We start from the raw sequence: 17095 nt of genomic DNA, 5'->3' as shown, positions 1-17095 counted from the left end.
TTGCATTTATTTTTAATTGAAACTCATTCATTCATTTTGTATTTGATTGAATACAAACTCCTGTATTCAATCCAATACAAAATGAATGAATGAGTTTCAATTTGAATTTCCCGCACACGCGCCGACGTCATCGCGCAAGCTGGCCGGCTTTTATTTTCCTCCGCCGGCCGGCCTCTTGTTTCAGAGAGCACCCGGCGCTGGAAGGAGAACGACGCGGGACGATCAGCGGGACCAGGAGACGGCACCTGACGCTGGAGAGGGAGATCGACGCTGGAGGACGACGCTGGAACACGGACACGACGCTGGATGAGCACAGCGGGACCAGGTAAGTGGGGAGTGAGAAAAGTACGGGGTTATCGATAACTGCAACTTTTTTTAATACGAAAAAGTACGGGCTTAACGGTTGGGAGGTTAAAATGCAGAAGAAGCCACTAACAAACAGTTTAAAGCAGCAGTCGCCAACCGGTAGTCCGCAGCTCTGGCCGGTGCGCCCCCAAGCGGGGTCAAGAGAAGGACCCCGCTGGGGGGACGCATCAGCCACAGCCACGGACCATGTGCCCCGTTACGGATCGTAGGCTCAGTGAAATAGGCAGGTTGCGTCTCTGGAAAAAATTCTTCCCCTTTGAGTGACACCCGGCTCTTAAAGCATATATAATCATTGTACTCCTTAAAAAAATGAACAGAAAACGTACCTGCTGAAATCTCTTTAAATGGAGGGTTAGGATAGGAGGTGGAGCAGAGACCAACATTTGTTTCTTGGCATTACTGTAGACAAACTTCTTATCTACTAAGAAAAAAAGGAACATCTGTAAAATTTACAACACAAAACACCTACAGCAATGTGTAATATCTGTAATGCTCAATATTTCCTACCCTTATTGTTGTGTTTCAATGTCTTGGCCTGCCTCTGTGTACATGTATTACACAGCAGTTGGTTGCTGCCCACCAGGTCCTCTTTGCGCGTAAACTGATAGAGACAGCTAAGAACTGACCATTCGTCTAGTTGAAGCTCCTTTCGGTCTGCCAGGGTGCAAAAGGCAGTTTTGGGGTCTTCGTTCACCACTTCATAGACCTGGGTGGTGGGCACTTCATCTATAATTTCAATCTCAATGTCATTGGGTTCAAGATCTGAGGTCCGATTAAGCCGTTCTTGGTCTGAACACAAGTTAAGGCGGTTTAGGTTTTCTGTTAGCTGGCTGTTCACCAGGTCATCTTCTACCTGAGGACTCTGAGATGTTTCCTCTTGCATCTCATCATTCTCTGTGTTGCCCTGAATGACATCACCATTTTTCAGAACCTCATTCACTTGGTTGCTGAGCGGACCTTCATTTTGTGGACTAGGTTCAGACTTATGTAAGCTTCTCTGATTCGGATCATTTTCCTGATCTTTTGCCACAGAGTTTTGTTGACTTTCAAGCTCTTTAGCGCTAGCTTCAGCATTATTTTCTATGCTTGTTTGGCATGGTTCTGTGATTTCCAAATGACCAGGATCTTCTTCTTTCTTGTCCACATCTACATCACTGGTTTTACTGGAAGTCAGTTCATCAGCTGAGGTCTCCTCTTGCTGCTCACAGTTGTTATCAATCACGTTGTTATTGTCAGGAATATTGTCTTCGTCATCATTCTGGCTCACATTTGAATCATTCAACAGCAGGGTCTTATCCTGCAACTTCTGTTGCCGCCGCTGATTCTGTGGAATGGTGACAAACGTCAATCAAAAGGTACTAATACAGCAGATAGAAGAGGAGTAGAATAGGATGTTGTACCTACAAAGTGCATAGTCAGTATTAACAGAACACAATAAAAAAGAGGAGCATAAGTTATTTCTAGGCAGGCAAACTTTAGTCTATCCAGATTTTTCACAATGTCCATTACAGAATTTTACTTTAAGACAACTCCTATCAATGACTGACCTTGGCTTGTTTTTTGGCTTGCTTTTTAGCTTTCTTTTGAAGGTGTTTACTTGGCCCTGATGGAAGATCATTCCTGTCTTTCACATAACTGTCATTATCACTTTCCTCTTCATTTTTTTCATGGACCACTTTTGCTGATTTTGCAGCATTTTTCTTGGCAGGCTGAAATAAAAGCACATTACAACAATATGTCACACAGACTTATAGGACAAGTTTGACATCCTCGATCAATAACAGACAGAATGGTGTTTTATTCTTTTAGCAGACGCAAGCTGTGGTATGAATGATGCCTTCCGAATGACTGCATTATCATTTTATAAATGGACTTAAACTCTGGAAGTGAAAGTTTGATTTTTAAAGTGAACAGTCTGAAAGGTTACATTAGCCTAAGCCAGTCTTTTGCAACCTTTCTACCATGGGGGACACTTAAAATAACTTTCAGCCTCATAGTTGTAGTTCTACAGTGTGAGATCTAAGACTGCCTGTCCCTTCCAGTGTCTGAGGATCTGGAATGAGATTTGGTGAAGTTACAAATGTGCTGCTCACTGTTCTTCTTGTTGAATGCTCCGAAATGAGGAATCAAACCTCCCTTCTAACAATTTGGCTGCCACCATACAAAAACACAGCATAGTTGAGCCAGTAACAAAGAATGATCGTTTGCAAGGAGCCCACAGGCAATCCTGGTGACAAGTCATTTGCAGTCTGCCTTTTTTTTTGGGGGGGGGGCATAGCATCTAGAGTTGAGTTCCTCTTTAAAAAGAGTGACACGCTGTACAATCCCCGATTATTACAAAAACAACTTTCATCACCACATTTGTAAAGACAACCAAAAGATGAACTTTAATTAAAAAGGTAATGTTTTCAAACTATTGTTTGCATTATTTGGAAGTATAGAGAGAGGGCTGCGGTAGGAGAAATGCTAAGAGAAAAAAGATTTTACATTGGTGGGAAGCAGCATCAGCTGAATCAGATCATCAACAGAAGCAGAAATCTTCCTGCTAAAAAACTAGAGGTGTTTTTGGGTAAAAATAATTTTGGAAGAATTGTTTCAGATTAAACTAAAAGAAGAAATGCATTGCTGTAAGGCACCAGACATGCTCATTTATGTATCCTGCAGTGCTGCGCAGCCTGCAAGACATTGCAGAGGCGCAAGTATGCCAGGGAATATGCAGCTCATGGGTGACTTTCAACCCCTGCCCTAAAATTGGCCCAAAATAGAAGCTAAATATAAACTGTGGCTTGCTTAAAGCATGTCACATACTATAGAATGTAATTTCCTGAACTGATCTGGTTGCGTTTCTCTGTTTGTCAACTTCGTTTCTGACTGATCTTCCTGAAAGGGATATTTCACTTAGCTTCAGGAAGGAGATGTGGCTCTGCTGACTTCAGCAATTTTTTCATGTGCAAGGAAATAAACATTTTTTTGTACATTTCCTTGCACTTGATTGAAATTCTGTCTGTAGAGGAGCCATGTTTACTTGCTGCATACTTATTCTGTACTTCTAGGTTATTAGTGCCTAACTGTTCATAATACAAGTCTGTACACACTCACTGCACACAATGACATTTCTAAGTGGCTTTTTTTTTTTTTGTACAGATTTGTTCTAAGCAATAGTTCAGCAAGGTTGGTCCCTGCACAGTTTGACACTGTGTATAGTGAATAGTAGCCCAACACATGTATTGACTTGACATTCAATATTGAATCCCTTTAATATGCCTTTTATATTATATTATGTACTAAATGTGGCTGTATAAAAAGTTGAGAGCAATGCTTAAAATGCCTTCTTACCAAATCATCCAGGACAGGAAGTGAAAGATCCAGAAAAGGCTCATGGACTAAAGACACCTTAAAAAGAGAAAATTGGACAAACAATTACAGAAAAACTTAATCTCCTACTTTTTTATTCAAAGGTGTTTTTTTTAATATACAGACTTCTAGAAAGGTAGGAGAGCAGCACCTAAACATGAAACTAAAATCTGGTACTGGGGAAATTAACTCCTGTGCAAATGTTAAGTCCTCCTGCGCCGTCAAGGTACCAATGTACCAGATTTTATTTTTGGAAGTTAAAGCAATGTCCACTGTGTTCCCCTTTAAATATGTTTTACTCTATTGACAAGATTTCAGGGCACCTGGGCATACCAACTGCTATCCTTCAGTTCAAAGACTGCATCCTGATACATTCTCATTGAGCAATGTATTGGCAGCTGGAATGGCTAAGCCTTTTAATTCTCAATAGCAAAATAAATCTATTTTTAGAGAAACATACAGAGGAAGGTTTTCTGGCTGATAAAGGTACTGACATGCACCTGTTACAAAACTTTTACGTTTTTTTTTGGATACTATACTTAAATCTACACCAAATACACATTTTATAGGATAACATACCGTGTGACAGGTCTCACACATTATTGTACTTGTCAGCTCTCCTCCGAATAGGCGGTCAACAAAGTTGGGGATAGCTCTTCTTTTTTCACAGTCTATTAAAGAAGCAGACAGAATCAATGACAGGCATTTTATTATTTCCTTTTTTAACCAAATTTCCCCCATCTGCCCACCCCAACACTGGATCTGACCCACCCTTCCCTAACACAGTTTGAAGAGTACCAACATACAAAGCACCACAGTCTGGCGTTTGTTTACATTCCATGTCTGCCTGTGCAGTAAAGCCCCAGAAACTTCTATAGGACTTGTCTACCTCTTTGGAAAACAGCCCATAGATGACTATAGGGCTGTAAGGAGTAAGCTTCGGCAGCGGAAAAAAATTTGCAACCACTTTGGATCTCAGTAATTTTGAAATTGCAGGGAGAAAATTTAAGGATTAGTTTAGGTCACTATAAGGGGGAGGTTGAGTAAAAGTTGACTTATCCTTAAAGAGTTAAACAACTTGGCCATTTCTTAAGTCACTCTGTTAATCTTTTGGTGGATTCTCTTCATTCCCAGGTCTGTTTAACTACCTAGGACCTTATGTAGCATTCCACTCTCTATGCTGGAGTTATTTATTTTTTATGATGAAGTTAACAAACTAAAGTGCTGAAGCAGTCAAAGGCCTCCATGCCTAGTTTCCTGCTCTGGCCTCTACTTTTAGTTCCTTGTTCTGTGATTTCTTTCACCAGCCAATGTGCCTGGTCCATCTGTACTGTGCCCTAGAGTGATGTAGGGATTGGTGAAGGAAAACACAGAACACATCCACGTATCTGGTGGATACCAGATGGATAAATTAGGGTCAGTGACCCTGATGGCAGCGCAGTGCTCAACAATAAAACATATGAACATACCTTTAACAATCTTTTTAACTTCCTCGTCCTCAATCTTCTCTGATGCAGCTTGTAACGTCTTGGAAATAGCTGAACTTACTCTCTAAAAAAATTTAACAGGACATTTAAAAAAATGCTCATTTATGGTTACAAAATGAAACTCCAATTAAAGTGAACTGAGCCTACATTACATTCATACCACCACTGTAAAGCTAAACAGCCCAAAAACATTATATTTATTTGATATGGCTTCTACAACAAGGATCTAACCTTTGCCCTCAGCAGTGCTGTTTAGACTACAATGTTCTAGTACATGACTGCATAAGGGCAGTAATAGCTGGCTATGTGAAATTTAAGTGCAAGGTCAGTGGTTTTAATTTAACAATTTTGACATTGGGTTGTTAGACACAGGAAGCACTGTGGAGAAAAGCAGAATTTATTTTCCGGTAAGCTGTAAGATGACTTTTGTGTGTACTTATTTGTGTACCAACATTTTGTGTACCAACATTTTGTGTACCAACATTCAGCTTTAAAGGAAGCCAAGAACAGATATATGTACCTTACAGCACCTCAGTTTAGGACTACATCCAAAGCTATTACCCAACTGTATCAATCAATTCAGAGTTGCCTGTATCTGGTCTGTAGGCACAGTGAATGTCGAAGCTATGAAATACCTGTATCTCCTCTCCTCTCATTCCATCCAGAAGGTAACGGAGAAGCTCCTGGCTATCTTGCTGCTGGTATCCTTTAAATCGGATGGCTCTGGAAAGAAAAAGAATGCAGACACTACTCATACATTGGTTCAAAAGAAACAACCTAGTCACACTATATGATACTACTAGATGATACAAAACAGAAAAATGATTTTCTTGCTTGCAATTCCTTTCCACATTTTGAGCCAGACTCACACTCAAGTGCCTTGGTCAAAGTACTTCATCTATCAATAATTTATTATAATCATTATCATAATCATTAATTTATTTCTCTGTTTTTACCACATGTCTCACAGTCCAGGTACATACTCACTTTTTACAGACCTGAGAGAAGAGCTCTTTAGGGGTTACAACCCCTTTCTTAGTCTCCTGCATCTCAGTAAGAAACTGCCACATTGCTGAGGTCAGGGGTCCAGGCTGCTGATCCAATTTCACTTCTTGGGGTGTCTGAAATAAATAAATACAGAGGTATAGGGAACAGGGATGTGAAGCCAGAATGTATAGAGTGGGTGTAGAAATAAGAAACCCACTGTCAGGTTTTATTGCTGTACCCTCTATAGGGGGATTTATCTTTATTATTGGTCCTGGTGACCATTATCACCAAGACAGAAAGTGAAGGGAAATCAAAAAGTTTAACATTATCACAAATAGTTGGAGCTTGAGGTCCTGTTGAACAGAATTCAGAATAGGGAAACCATTTCCTACTACTTTTATTGGTGATATTATCAGTTCAGTAATTTCCATCACATTGACCTACAACAGGTAAGTGGAGTCAGAAAATATGATCTACATTTGTTAGGAAGATACAGCAAACCTCATACTTAGAAAATAGGGCCACAGGTACTTAGTATACTTACTAGATTGGTGTCTTCAGGCACCTGGACAGTTACAGTTTTTCCCGGATGTCTGACTTCTGTTAGAAGGTCCCGCAAAGTTGGCGTCTGAGACAAATTCTACAAGAAAATGGTGGAAGACAGTAAATACCTAATATTGCTATATCCACATCTACTGTCATGTGACACTGACCTGCATGACGGCATTGAAGAAGCACGTGTTCCCCAGATTGCTGAGCCCTTTCACAGTGATTTCTTTGTTGTCGTTCAGTGTGTTGGCTGCTTTGGCTTCCTTTGCATCTACGTTAGGATCTTCTACCACTTTCTGTTCTCCCTTCTCCTGCTTGTTGTCAGAATTCTGATTATCCTTGTCAGACTGAACTATTTCAGGAAACAAACAGTTTTATATTAACCTTTATAGGGGTATTTGGTGTCAAAAATCTCTAAAACAGACATTGGGAATAGTCAAAACAAACAGAAGGCCCAAATGGAATAAATATTGAAGGGTTCACACCTACATAAAGCAAAATTCTGTCACATACATTTGTATGGGCTCCCCTTTTGTACTGAAATGGATTACTTGGATTTCACTACACACAGTCAGCTTAACAGATTGGGCCTGATTTATTACAGCTCTCCAAGGCTGGAGAGGATATACTTTTATTAGTGAACTTGGGTGGTCTAGCAAATCTAGAATGGATCTGGTTCAGGATTGAAAACATTTGCTAACAAATAGCAAAAGACTTTCAACAAATCCATTTCATTGCTGTATCACTCAGGTTCACTGATGAAAGTATATCCTGTCTAGCTTTGGAGAACTGAGATGGGAAAACATACAGCATCATCTAGTTCTTTGCACCGTAGCTGGACTGATCCTGGCCTATCCCTTTCCAGATTGATACCCATTAATAAAAGAATTTAGATACTAGCACAACATCTCCTGAATAAATCAGGGCTGGCTGCTCTTGAAGTGAGAAATACTATACTATGATGAGAAGAGACTGAGATTAGAGAAATACTAAAAGGATGGCTCTGTTGGATTTAGGAAGCCATATACAGCTTGCCAATACCTCCCATCATTCATATTCAGCCTGAATTGCATACAGAAGGACCCTGTGGCAGGTAATGAAACAGTAAGGTTTTAACATTTTACAAGCAACATGTTGAGGGAGGAAAAGAAGGAACAAGGGAGGGCAAAATATACAGTGTTCTCCACAGCCCATTTTAGCTGGGCGCACCACTCGGCACTTTTTAGGTGATTGCTGAAGAGTTGAGACATCACAGCAGCCACCACCTGCCTAAATTTTCTTTCCATCCATTAAAACACATTTCTGGGTTGAACACTGATATAGCACAGAATAAACTTCAACTTAGACCACAGGCTCCTGCCCCGATTGCAAGCCTTTTTTCAAGATTCTGGAAAAGCTAAACACTCCAAATTCTGCACAGTGCTGGAGCATCTTCTTGTGACCTTTTTTGCATGCCTGATGGATCAATTGTCTGTGACCTCTACTACTTTGCATAGTCATTTTGATCTTCTCTGTAACATCAGTGAACCCACACTGGTTGGTACTGATCTCTCTCCCTGAGGTTCTTGACAAAGTTACCACCAATTCTTCCAGAATGTGGCTTTCTAGTTCTTTCATATAATCCACGGCAGTCAGTGCCCTCTGCTAGGTAACAGACATTTACTGACTGTTTAGCAGCTGAGAAACGGAATCTCTATAAAACACTTTTGATAAAATGCTTATCATTTTATTGATAAATAACAGATCCACAGGGCAGGATCAATAGCTAATCATATATATTTATATGAGATATATATATCTCAGACGATTTAGTAATATTTTCCAGGAGATCACACCAATAGGTTTGTGCTTCCACAAACAAAGGCTACAGAATGATCTTTCCACACAATGAGATCAGTACAAACCTGCGTTGGAACGTTTCACATTTGTCTTTTTTTGAATATAATCCACCAACTGCTGCAACCGGCCTGAGCTGCTGTACTGAACCTCATCGTCGCAAAGGTAGCACCTGTCAATATTAACACAGGAAATTAATATTCATCAATTTTACATCTCATTGCAATGTGATGCATGGACTTTTTGATAAGGAGAATTATTTTGAATCTTAATAAACCTCACAAAAACTGTAGGGGTATAGACTATGAGACTTAATGACATTGTATTCTATTATGGTTGCCACTTTTGTTGAATATGTTTAAAATTAGTCATTGAAATATGTTTGCCTAAAAAAAAAAAAAGACTTTTTCCCCCTTATTTTTTTCTCCTATCGTACAGTTCTAATAAGACCAAGGGGCTGGCTGATCACAGTAAGATTATCCCAAGTAAGAAATAGGAGGTTCCCAGCTATATCTGTCCATGGATGGATCTATAATTAATTATCAATTTTCTCTGGATCAATAAGGCACAAATCACATTGTATGAATATAAAAGTGTGATATGATCTTCCTTTTATATTGGTACATTCACTTCTTGTAAGATCGAAATGATGAAGATGATTAACATGTAGCACTTTTAGCAAAAGCATTCTTCAATTAAAAAAAATGCTAATGCCTAATAGCGAGACTCAGGGACAACTTTGTACTTGCAATACCCTGTGTTAGCTTTTAAATACATTCTTGTGTCCATAAAAACCAACGTAGATCCTAGGTCCCAGAGCTTTGACCTATTGTTGTATTATTAGTAAAATCCTCCCCTGCTGGGGACTCCTTTCTATACAAAAGCCCAGTACCCGCACCTCTAATAGAGCTTTTATCAACCTTTTCTCTCTTCAGGGAACCCCAGCTATGAGGACTACACCCACAGCTCACAGTATATTAGTGTGTATATTAGATTTTCCAACCCTTTTTAAATGATCATGTAAATGATAATAATCCCTATCACATGCATACTAACACAAATCTAAAACACATACCAATATTATATAAATATGAGGCTACACCTATGTGTATATGTCATTAAACAGAGGAAGTAAAGCATACCACACACTCCACTCGACAACGTTGAGCACTAGGCAGTGCGGTTCTGATCTTGGTGTGTTGTAGTGGTTCAGTGCATGCTGGTGTTCTGAATATCTGCCACATCCCTGAATAACAAGATGATGAAAAGTCTGGTTAGTAATTAGAATAGTTGTTCTATGTTAACATTAGGACCACTAAAATCTATTATTAATAAATGTTTGAACTTTTATTTGCCTACTAAAAGCCTTATCTCTCTTCATTCTAGCAGTCTGTTATTCATTTTTTTTAGTGTACTAGAACACAAAATCATAATTGGTGACTCTTAGGTTCCAAACGAACCTTTTATTGTTATTAGAAAGTATTTATATAGCACCAACATATTACAAAGCTTTGTACATTACATATGGGTTGCAAATGACAGATGGATACAAACAATGATACAGGAGGAGTAAAGGACCCTGCCTTGAAGAGCTTACAAAGAGGTGGGGGAAGTAGCACACAATAGGAGGGGGGGTGTGGAATGGTGGGAAGTAATGAGGATTTAGGAGACAGAAGAAGCAAGTTTTAAAAGATGGGTTTTAATGGCTCTTTTAAATGAGCATAAAGTAGGAGCCAGCTGAATAGGACGAGGAAGACCATTCCAAAGAGTCAGGGCAGCTCTAGAAAAATTTTGGAGCCGTGTGTGTGATGAGGAAGTCATTAGTAGGTCATTGGATGAGCGGAGAGAGCGGCCGGGGGAGTATTTTTCTATCAGGTCAGAGAGGAAAGTGGGACAAGAACTGTGGAGGGATTTGAAGGCAAAGCGCAGGAGCTTGAATTTGATTCTCAGGTGAAATGGAAGCCAATGAAGAGAACTACAAAGAGAGGCAGCAGAAGAGGAGCGGTGGGAAGGATGGATGAGTCTGGCTGCAGCATTCATAATAGATTGTAGAGGAAAGAGTCGGGTTTAAGCAAAGGTCAAGCTCTTCTATCACACATGCTCTGGCTACTGTTTAAATGGACTTAATGGAAATGGAATGGAAAAAATACATGTCAGACACGTTTTATCACTATAATGGCAGCCTGCAGTTATGATCTCATATGTGTGTGGATCCAGGCCTTGTCATCCTCCTACAGCTACATGCTGTGTTCTATCAACAGCAATATAAAGACAAATTCGGAGATGAGATGATAATCATGCATTGTATTCTAGTGTATATCATGTTTTACTTTATAGCCTTTTACAGAACTTTAAAAATTCAGGCCTTAATTTCAAGCAGCACTATGGCCCAGAGTGGGAATTCACAAGACTAAACATTTAAATGGTTGGTGTGATGGTTTGAAGGTTTTTTGGCCCTGAGGCTGATGGATGTGATAACAGTTGCTCAGATTATCTTGATAAGACTCGATATTTATTTATAAAATCTTCCAGTGTCCAATCATTGTTTTGCAGATGTAAAAATCCAATATACATGGTGTGATGTGGTACTCTGTTTCTACTTTGAAGAGATGTTGTATCTTTGTATTAATTTGGATGCTGAATAATAAAAAAAACGGTTGGTGTGAAAGCACTTCTTAGGTGTGTCAGACAGTAGAAGTCCACAAATACTAAGACAGGTATGTGATGCAGACACCATTCTTGTTTTTAATCCTTGTCTGCAGAAAGTAAAAACTGTGACCCTAGGCCTGTAAAAACAGTTCTCAAAGCACAGATAAAGAAAGGAAGTAGAAGATTATATCTGATAAGTAGCTTGAATCTCTAGACATATTAAACAAGCTAATGTGTTTGAAAAGTGCAGTTCCCATTTAAAGAAAAAAAACATTTGTAAGCCTTATTGGCATAACCCTGGGGACAAATGCAGATATATTCTGTAAAGCTTTTCTGGTGTGTCAGACTTATAGATGAGCTATCACCAAGTAGCCAAGTATAGGTACTTACACTTACTCAAGTAGATGCAGAGCATGTAAGCTAGAAGCCCACCAGCCCATTCTCTGTAGCTCAAGTAAAAAACCCTTGCAAAACTCAACACTTCCTGCAATTCCATTCCTGGAAACTGCCATGAAGTCCTCTGCCACATGTGAAAGTATTTTGGCCTAGTGAATACCCATTCAACCCTGATCACTTCATTGACAAAAGGCAGTGGATTGTCAGGTTCCTAACTAGTCCTACATACTTATTTTTTTTCAACTATATAGTATCCCAATGGTCTGCACATTCAAAACAAAGTCCACATCCCAATCTTAAATATGGTGGAGATGCAGATTAAGAACATGGTTATGTTGCCCCAAATAAGAACCCCAAATTTGGATGACGGGTTTCCATGCGTAACCACATCAATTAGGAGGGTTTAAGCTCTAATGATATATTCAATGTATGTTTGTTGTAAAAGATGTAAGTCATACCCGATGGCCACACTTAAGACACAACCAGATGACTTGTGCTTCTTTCTGCTCCTCTTCCTCATTATTTGTTTCCTCTTTGGTCTCTGCAGGGCAATCCTGACAGAGTGTCCAGTCCACATTTACCAGAGCCCTCTTCACGGCTCCTTCCTCCAGGGCCTTCCGGATGTGCTTGCATGTGGGTTCAGCTAAATTAAATGAAATAATTATTCACATGGAAGAAAACATGGAAGTGTTCAGCACGAAACAATGCTTGGAAGCTTACTTACAGAATAAAACTGTCAGATTTTTTTTTACTTTTAACAAAACTTTTCCTAATAGAACATGTTAATTTTCCCTGGCCCCAAAACTGAACTATACTCATCCACTTCTGCACAAAATTTTATCCCTGGATTTCAAGGGCTCAGCCATTTTTCTGGTGGAGGTGATATCATCCAATAGAAGGGGAGTATTGTCAGCGCTAAGTCCCGGGTTCAAATCTCAGCCCGGACTCTATCTGCATGTTCGCAGATAGTTTGCATGTTCCTCCCGGTTTCCTCCCACATTCCAAAAACATTCAGTTAGGTTTATTAGCTTCCCCCCAAAATTGACCTTAGGCTGTGCTAATGACATATGACTATGGTAGAGACATTAGAATGTAAGCCCCTTTAAGGGCGAACTAGTGACATGACTATGAACTTTGTACAGCGCTGCGTTAAATGTCAGCGCTATATAAATACTGTCTAATAATAGTTCTGTATTAATTGACAAATAGTTATCTTTTTAAAGGCAGTGGGAGGTTGGCAAGAAATCAGAGCTTGTAAGGGTATTTAGCTAATTTAATCTGAAAGTTGGACCACTTTAAAAATTTAGGATCAGGCTGGGCTTTATTGCAGAAAAAAACAAGCAATGTCCGTTATGCAATGAGCATTCTTATCTGACTGATTGCTTGTTTTAGCTGTCAAAATCACTTAGGTGCCCATGTGCAGCCCAGCGTTGGATGCCAGGATACCCGATACATTCCGGCTTCCCCTGCACAAGAGGTATGTCATCCTGGCCAATCAAGATGTCTGAAGATCACAACAGTGTGATGGAAAGCGGACAGGTGAGTATAAAAGGATTCACTCCCTTTTAACTTTGGCCTTAAATTTACAAGACTGCACCCAACCATAGTCATACCTGTATCCACGGGCTCAGGTGCTGGGAGGTTCCGTCCTTTTTTCTTAACCATGTTACGGTTTTAACACTTCCTACAAAAACAAAAAAGAAGAACCTTAATTTGCATTTACACTATTTTATTTTTTTACAGGATTATAAACTGTGTGATAAAATTCATTAGGGTGAACATGGATTTGGTCAGCTAACTATCTAAATACATCTGATCCCATACTTTCTACATTTTGCATAGAATGGCCAAACTCTATTCTGATCGTTTTCCAGGGACAGTAAAATAAATGATTTCTGTACACACAGCATTGTTCTCTTCTATGGAGAGTGGAGAAGAATAAAGCAGTTGTCCCTGCCCGGGTGTTCATTGATCCGCCAGGACTGGATGGCTAAAGGATATAAGGGGATTGTTTGCCTCTGGTGACAATCATCATGCGTACAAAGCCTAAGACAACAATTACAATACACAACACCCAAACGCTTCATCCATAGAAAAGCAGACAATCTATTGCCCGGTGTCCTTTAAAATGTAATGTAACTTGAATCAGATAAAAGTATGTCTCCAGAAAAACTTTTATTTTCTATGTTTTGTTTAAAGTATTGGATTCTTAAAGCCAGAAAATATATATATATATTTATGTCCCTTCATTTCTTGTCTTGGAGGCATAACAGTGCTGGAAAAGCAGCATGTTTGGGCTGTGGCCCCTGACAGGTGAGGCGGTTAGGTTACTTGGGGCACAGAGGCTAAGTGACATTCAGCTCTTCTCGGCAGGGTATCTGTCGGTCATTTACAACCCCTATTTGATGTACAGCGCTGTGTAATATGTTGGCGCTATATGAATCCTGTCTAATAATAATAATTCACCAGAGCACCCCACAAGATATAATGGGCCGGTAACTCTAGTGGTCACCAGACTACTTTGCTGCAGGAAGAACACCAGCCTCGGACCCCAGACTGTCCCTACAGTGGATCTTTGTTCTTCATTCCTAAAGAGGGGCTGCAGAAGGTCACAAGGGCCTTAGGAGTTTTTTTTGGTGGGTGCAAGGGGTGCATTTGACCAGAGATGGACAATAAAGGATAACTGTACAAAGTGATCTCCACTTCTCTTCCTAACATTCCTACATGGTGGCCGCTGTTTCTTTTCTTTGAGTCATCAGTGCTTGTCCAGTAATCATGAACTTTTATGGAGCAGATAAATGGATCCATCTACCCGGTTCAAAGAAGTCATGGGGCCTTATGTACGAGTAAGCAATGAGGAGGAGTCATGGCTGCCAACATCTTGGCCCTTTAAAGAAAAACACTAAGGATCTAACATAGGGTGGTCAGGGAGTCTTAGGCTTCATACACACGTGCAATAATTGTTGTTGGAAATGAACAACGAGGAATGTCGCTGGAAACGAATGACTGTCCCGGCAGATCTGATTGGGTGACGATCGTTCTCTAACTTTTGTGTGTACGGTCGTTCAGTGATCATGGATGGTTCTGCGGTACTTTCTCCTGTGCATGCCACTTCCAGCCTTGTTCAAACGATCGTATCTAGTGTGTGTACATTATTGGTGGGTTATATTTGATCGTATTGTTACAGCATGTACAGAATTGTGCACTATACGATAGTTCAAAATAATTGTTGATCGGTTGTTCGTTTTCCAATGACAATTATTGCATGTGTGTACCCAGCCTTAGTCATAACGGTGGCTAATATATCCTTGGTGAGATACTTGCTAAGGGTACTATAAAAAAAAAAAAAACACAGAGAAAGTATTTTTATTACCTACAGAGCAGAAGAAGGTAAGGATCTACAATTACTGCACAGTATCAAGGGAATCGGGAAATGATTTTTCTATTCTTTTTATTTTACATGCATTTTGTGTTCTGTTCTGCTTCCACTGTGGAGCTGATTATACAGGACTAGGAGCAGCAACCATGCAATGACTACAGAGTCAATCAACTTGTTTTATTGGGTGTCACACAGTACCATAAAGTACCCTGCCTCTCCTACACAACAATACACATTACATTAGACTATGGAGGGATTGGCTTTGCTAGGAGTTCACATGACAAAGCATGCTGAGTACCTCCACAGATTTTATATTTTGTGAAGGATTATGCTGGCCATACACTAGTTGATATGTGTTCAGCCAGGTTTATTCTAATATTTTCCTGATATTGATTATTATTATATGGTATTTATTTAGCGCTAACATATTATGCAGCGCTGTACAAAGTCCAAAGTCATGTGACTAGCTGTCCCTCAAAGTAGCTCACAATCTAATATCCCTACCATAGTCATATGTATTGAATACAGTTTAGGAAATATTTTTGAGGGAAGCCAATTAACCTAACTCCGTGTTTTGGGGATATAGTAGAAAAGCCACACAGATACAGGGAGAACATACAAACTCCATGCAGATAGTGTCCTAGCTGAGATTCAAACCTGGGACCTAGCACTGCAAATGCCACTGAGCCAAGCTGGTTACCAATATCTCCCTGTTTTCTGAAGCACCCCTTGCTCTGACCATTATTAATAATAAGAGTTCCTCCTGCAACGGAAATAATCAGACAAAGAACTGAAATGTTTGGGATTTACCTATTCACTGTGATTTCTTAATAAATTTGCATTTACTGCTATATCGAACCATGTATGAGGACCTTACAAAACCACTGGACTGTGGGGAAAGGTAAGGCAGTGTTCTCCCTGGCACACCACCCGGCATCGTTCGGTAACCACCCGGCTGTTTTTAGTTGATTACTGATAAGTTGGGTCACAATACAGAGGCTGCCACCCGCCTACATCTTCCCACCTGGCTTAAAAAAAACTTTGGTCAGAATACTGGGTAAATATTTCATATGTCAAATGTCACCGAACGATCGTAATACAAGTGAAGGGGAGAGAGCACAGAGGGGTGCCGCTCCGTCTTTCTATGTTCTTCATTGAGCAGAGCGGTGCTGTATGTACATTGCTCATTCATACATATTTCAGTCTTTTGTCCTTAGAAAGGATTGTGAAAGATCCTTTCTAACGACAATTATTGCACGTGGGTTCCTATTGTATGTGACTGATCAGATCCCCCAAGCATGGTGCATGGTTCTGTAGTCTCCCCGGGTCTGTGTTGGGATCTGGATGCTCCAGTTTTCTCCCACACTTCGTTACATCCCATGGTTGCTGATTTCTCTGTCTCCATTCCTCTTACAATGGCTGCATGGTATTCCCTATAGTATGTATCCTGATGGTGACAACACTGGATCATGCCTATGTAATGTTTGTAAGGGGTGACAACAAAGGACAACATTGGGAGACAGCTATGCAGGGTTGTCACTCTATAACAGAAAGTGCCTGAACAAGGACCACAAATATTGGAACTCTCTTGACCCTGTTGGCTTACATAACATTCTAATAAATTGTGTATAGATAGATAACCTGTGTCTGTATTAGTGAGCTGAAGATGGCTACCTACCTGCAAAGGTCAGTCGAAAGTAAACATATGGCAATTAATGGATGCTGATGATGCCTACTCGGTGTGTTCTGTGACGGAGATATTCACTAGGGTGCCTCTTGGTCCTCCTCCCGGTGTATCCACCAATATCTCTCTGTTCCCTTCCTCCCTGTCCACACGTTACCGGCACTATAGCTCTCTACAAGAAAGCCAGCGTGCAAGAAAAGAGAGCAAGACTTTATCAATTAAACATCAAAATATTGACCCCATTTGTGAGTCCCTAACATGCATGTATCCGCCATGGTATTGAAGACCATTCACATTAAATATACTCGGCAGTGTCTTCGTCAAAATGGCTCCAAAATGGGGACTATATCATCTTGGACATTCGTTCTCTATAGTCTGAGAAAGAGAAAAACTCAATAGGCGTCAGTG

At 40.1% G+C, this 17095-nt stretch overlaps 1 protein-coding gene across 2 annotated transcripts in view; it reads right to left on the bottom strand.

Annotated features, from left to right (window-relative positions):
- The window catches only part of USP16 (ubiquitin specific peptidase 16), a 24188-nt gene extending 7299 nt beyond the window's left edge, over positions 1–16889 (bottom strand). The window contains exons 1-15 of one of the 2 annotated variants that reach the window (XM_072398040.1): positions 16682–16889; positions 13238–13308; positions 12083–12267; positions 9722–9825; positions 8648–8751; positions 6908–7095; positions 6739–6834; positions 6195–6328; positions 5843–5930; positions 5190–5271; positions 4300–4391; positions 3703–3759; positions 1914–2075; positions 874–1690; positions 693–787 (exon numbers count right to left, since the gene is read on the bottom strand). In XM_072398040.1, the coding sequence (XP_072254141.1) occupies positions 693–787; positions 874–1690; positions 1914–2075; positions 3703–3759; positions 4300–4391; positions 5190–5271; positions 5843–5930; positions 6195–6328; positions 6739–6834; positions 6908–7095; positions 8648–8751; positions 9722–9825; positions 12083–12267; positions 13238–13289 (2256 nt within the window). In that variant the 5' untranslated portion in view covers positions 13290–13308; positions 16682–16889. The remainder of the gene's footprint in view (positions 1–692; positions 788–873; positions 1691–1913; positions 2076–3702; positions 3760–4299; positions 4392–5189; positions 5272–5842; positions 5931–6194; positions 6329–6738; positions 6835–6907; positions 7096–8647; positions 8752–9721; positions 9826–12082; positions 12268–13237; positions 13309–16681) is intronic. The other variant, XM_072398047.1, reaches the window with a different exon arrangement.
- Between the last annotated feature and the right edge of the window lie 206 nt (positions 16890–17095).

The sequence above is a fragment of the Pyxicephalus adspersus genome, chromosome 1 (genome assembly GCF_032062135.1).
Source record: "Pyxicephalus adspersus chromosome 1, UCB_Pads_2.0, whole genome shotgun sequence".
Classification (NCBI taxonomy): Eukaryota; Metazoa; Chordata; class Amphibia; order Anura; family Pyxicephalidae; genus Pyxicephalus; species Pyxicephalus adspersus.
This window is presented reverse-complemented; position numbering and strand designations above follow the sequence as displayed.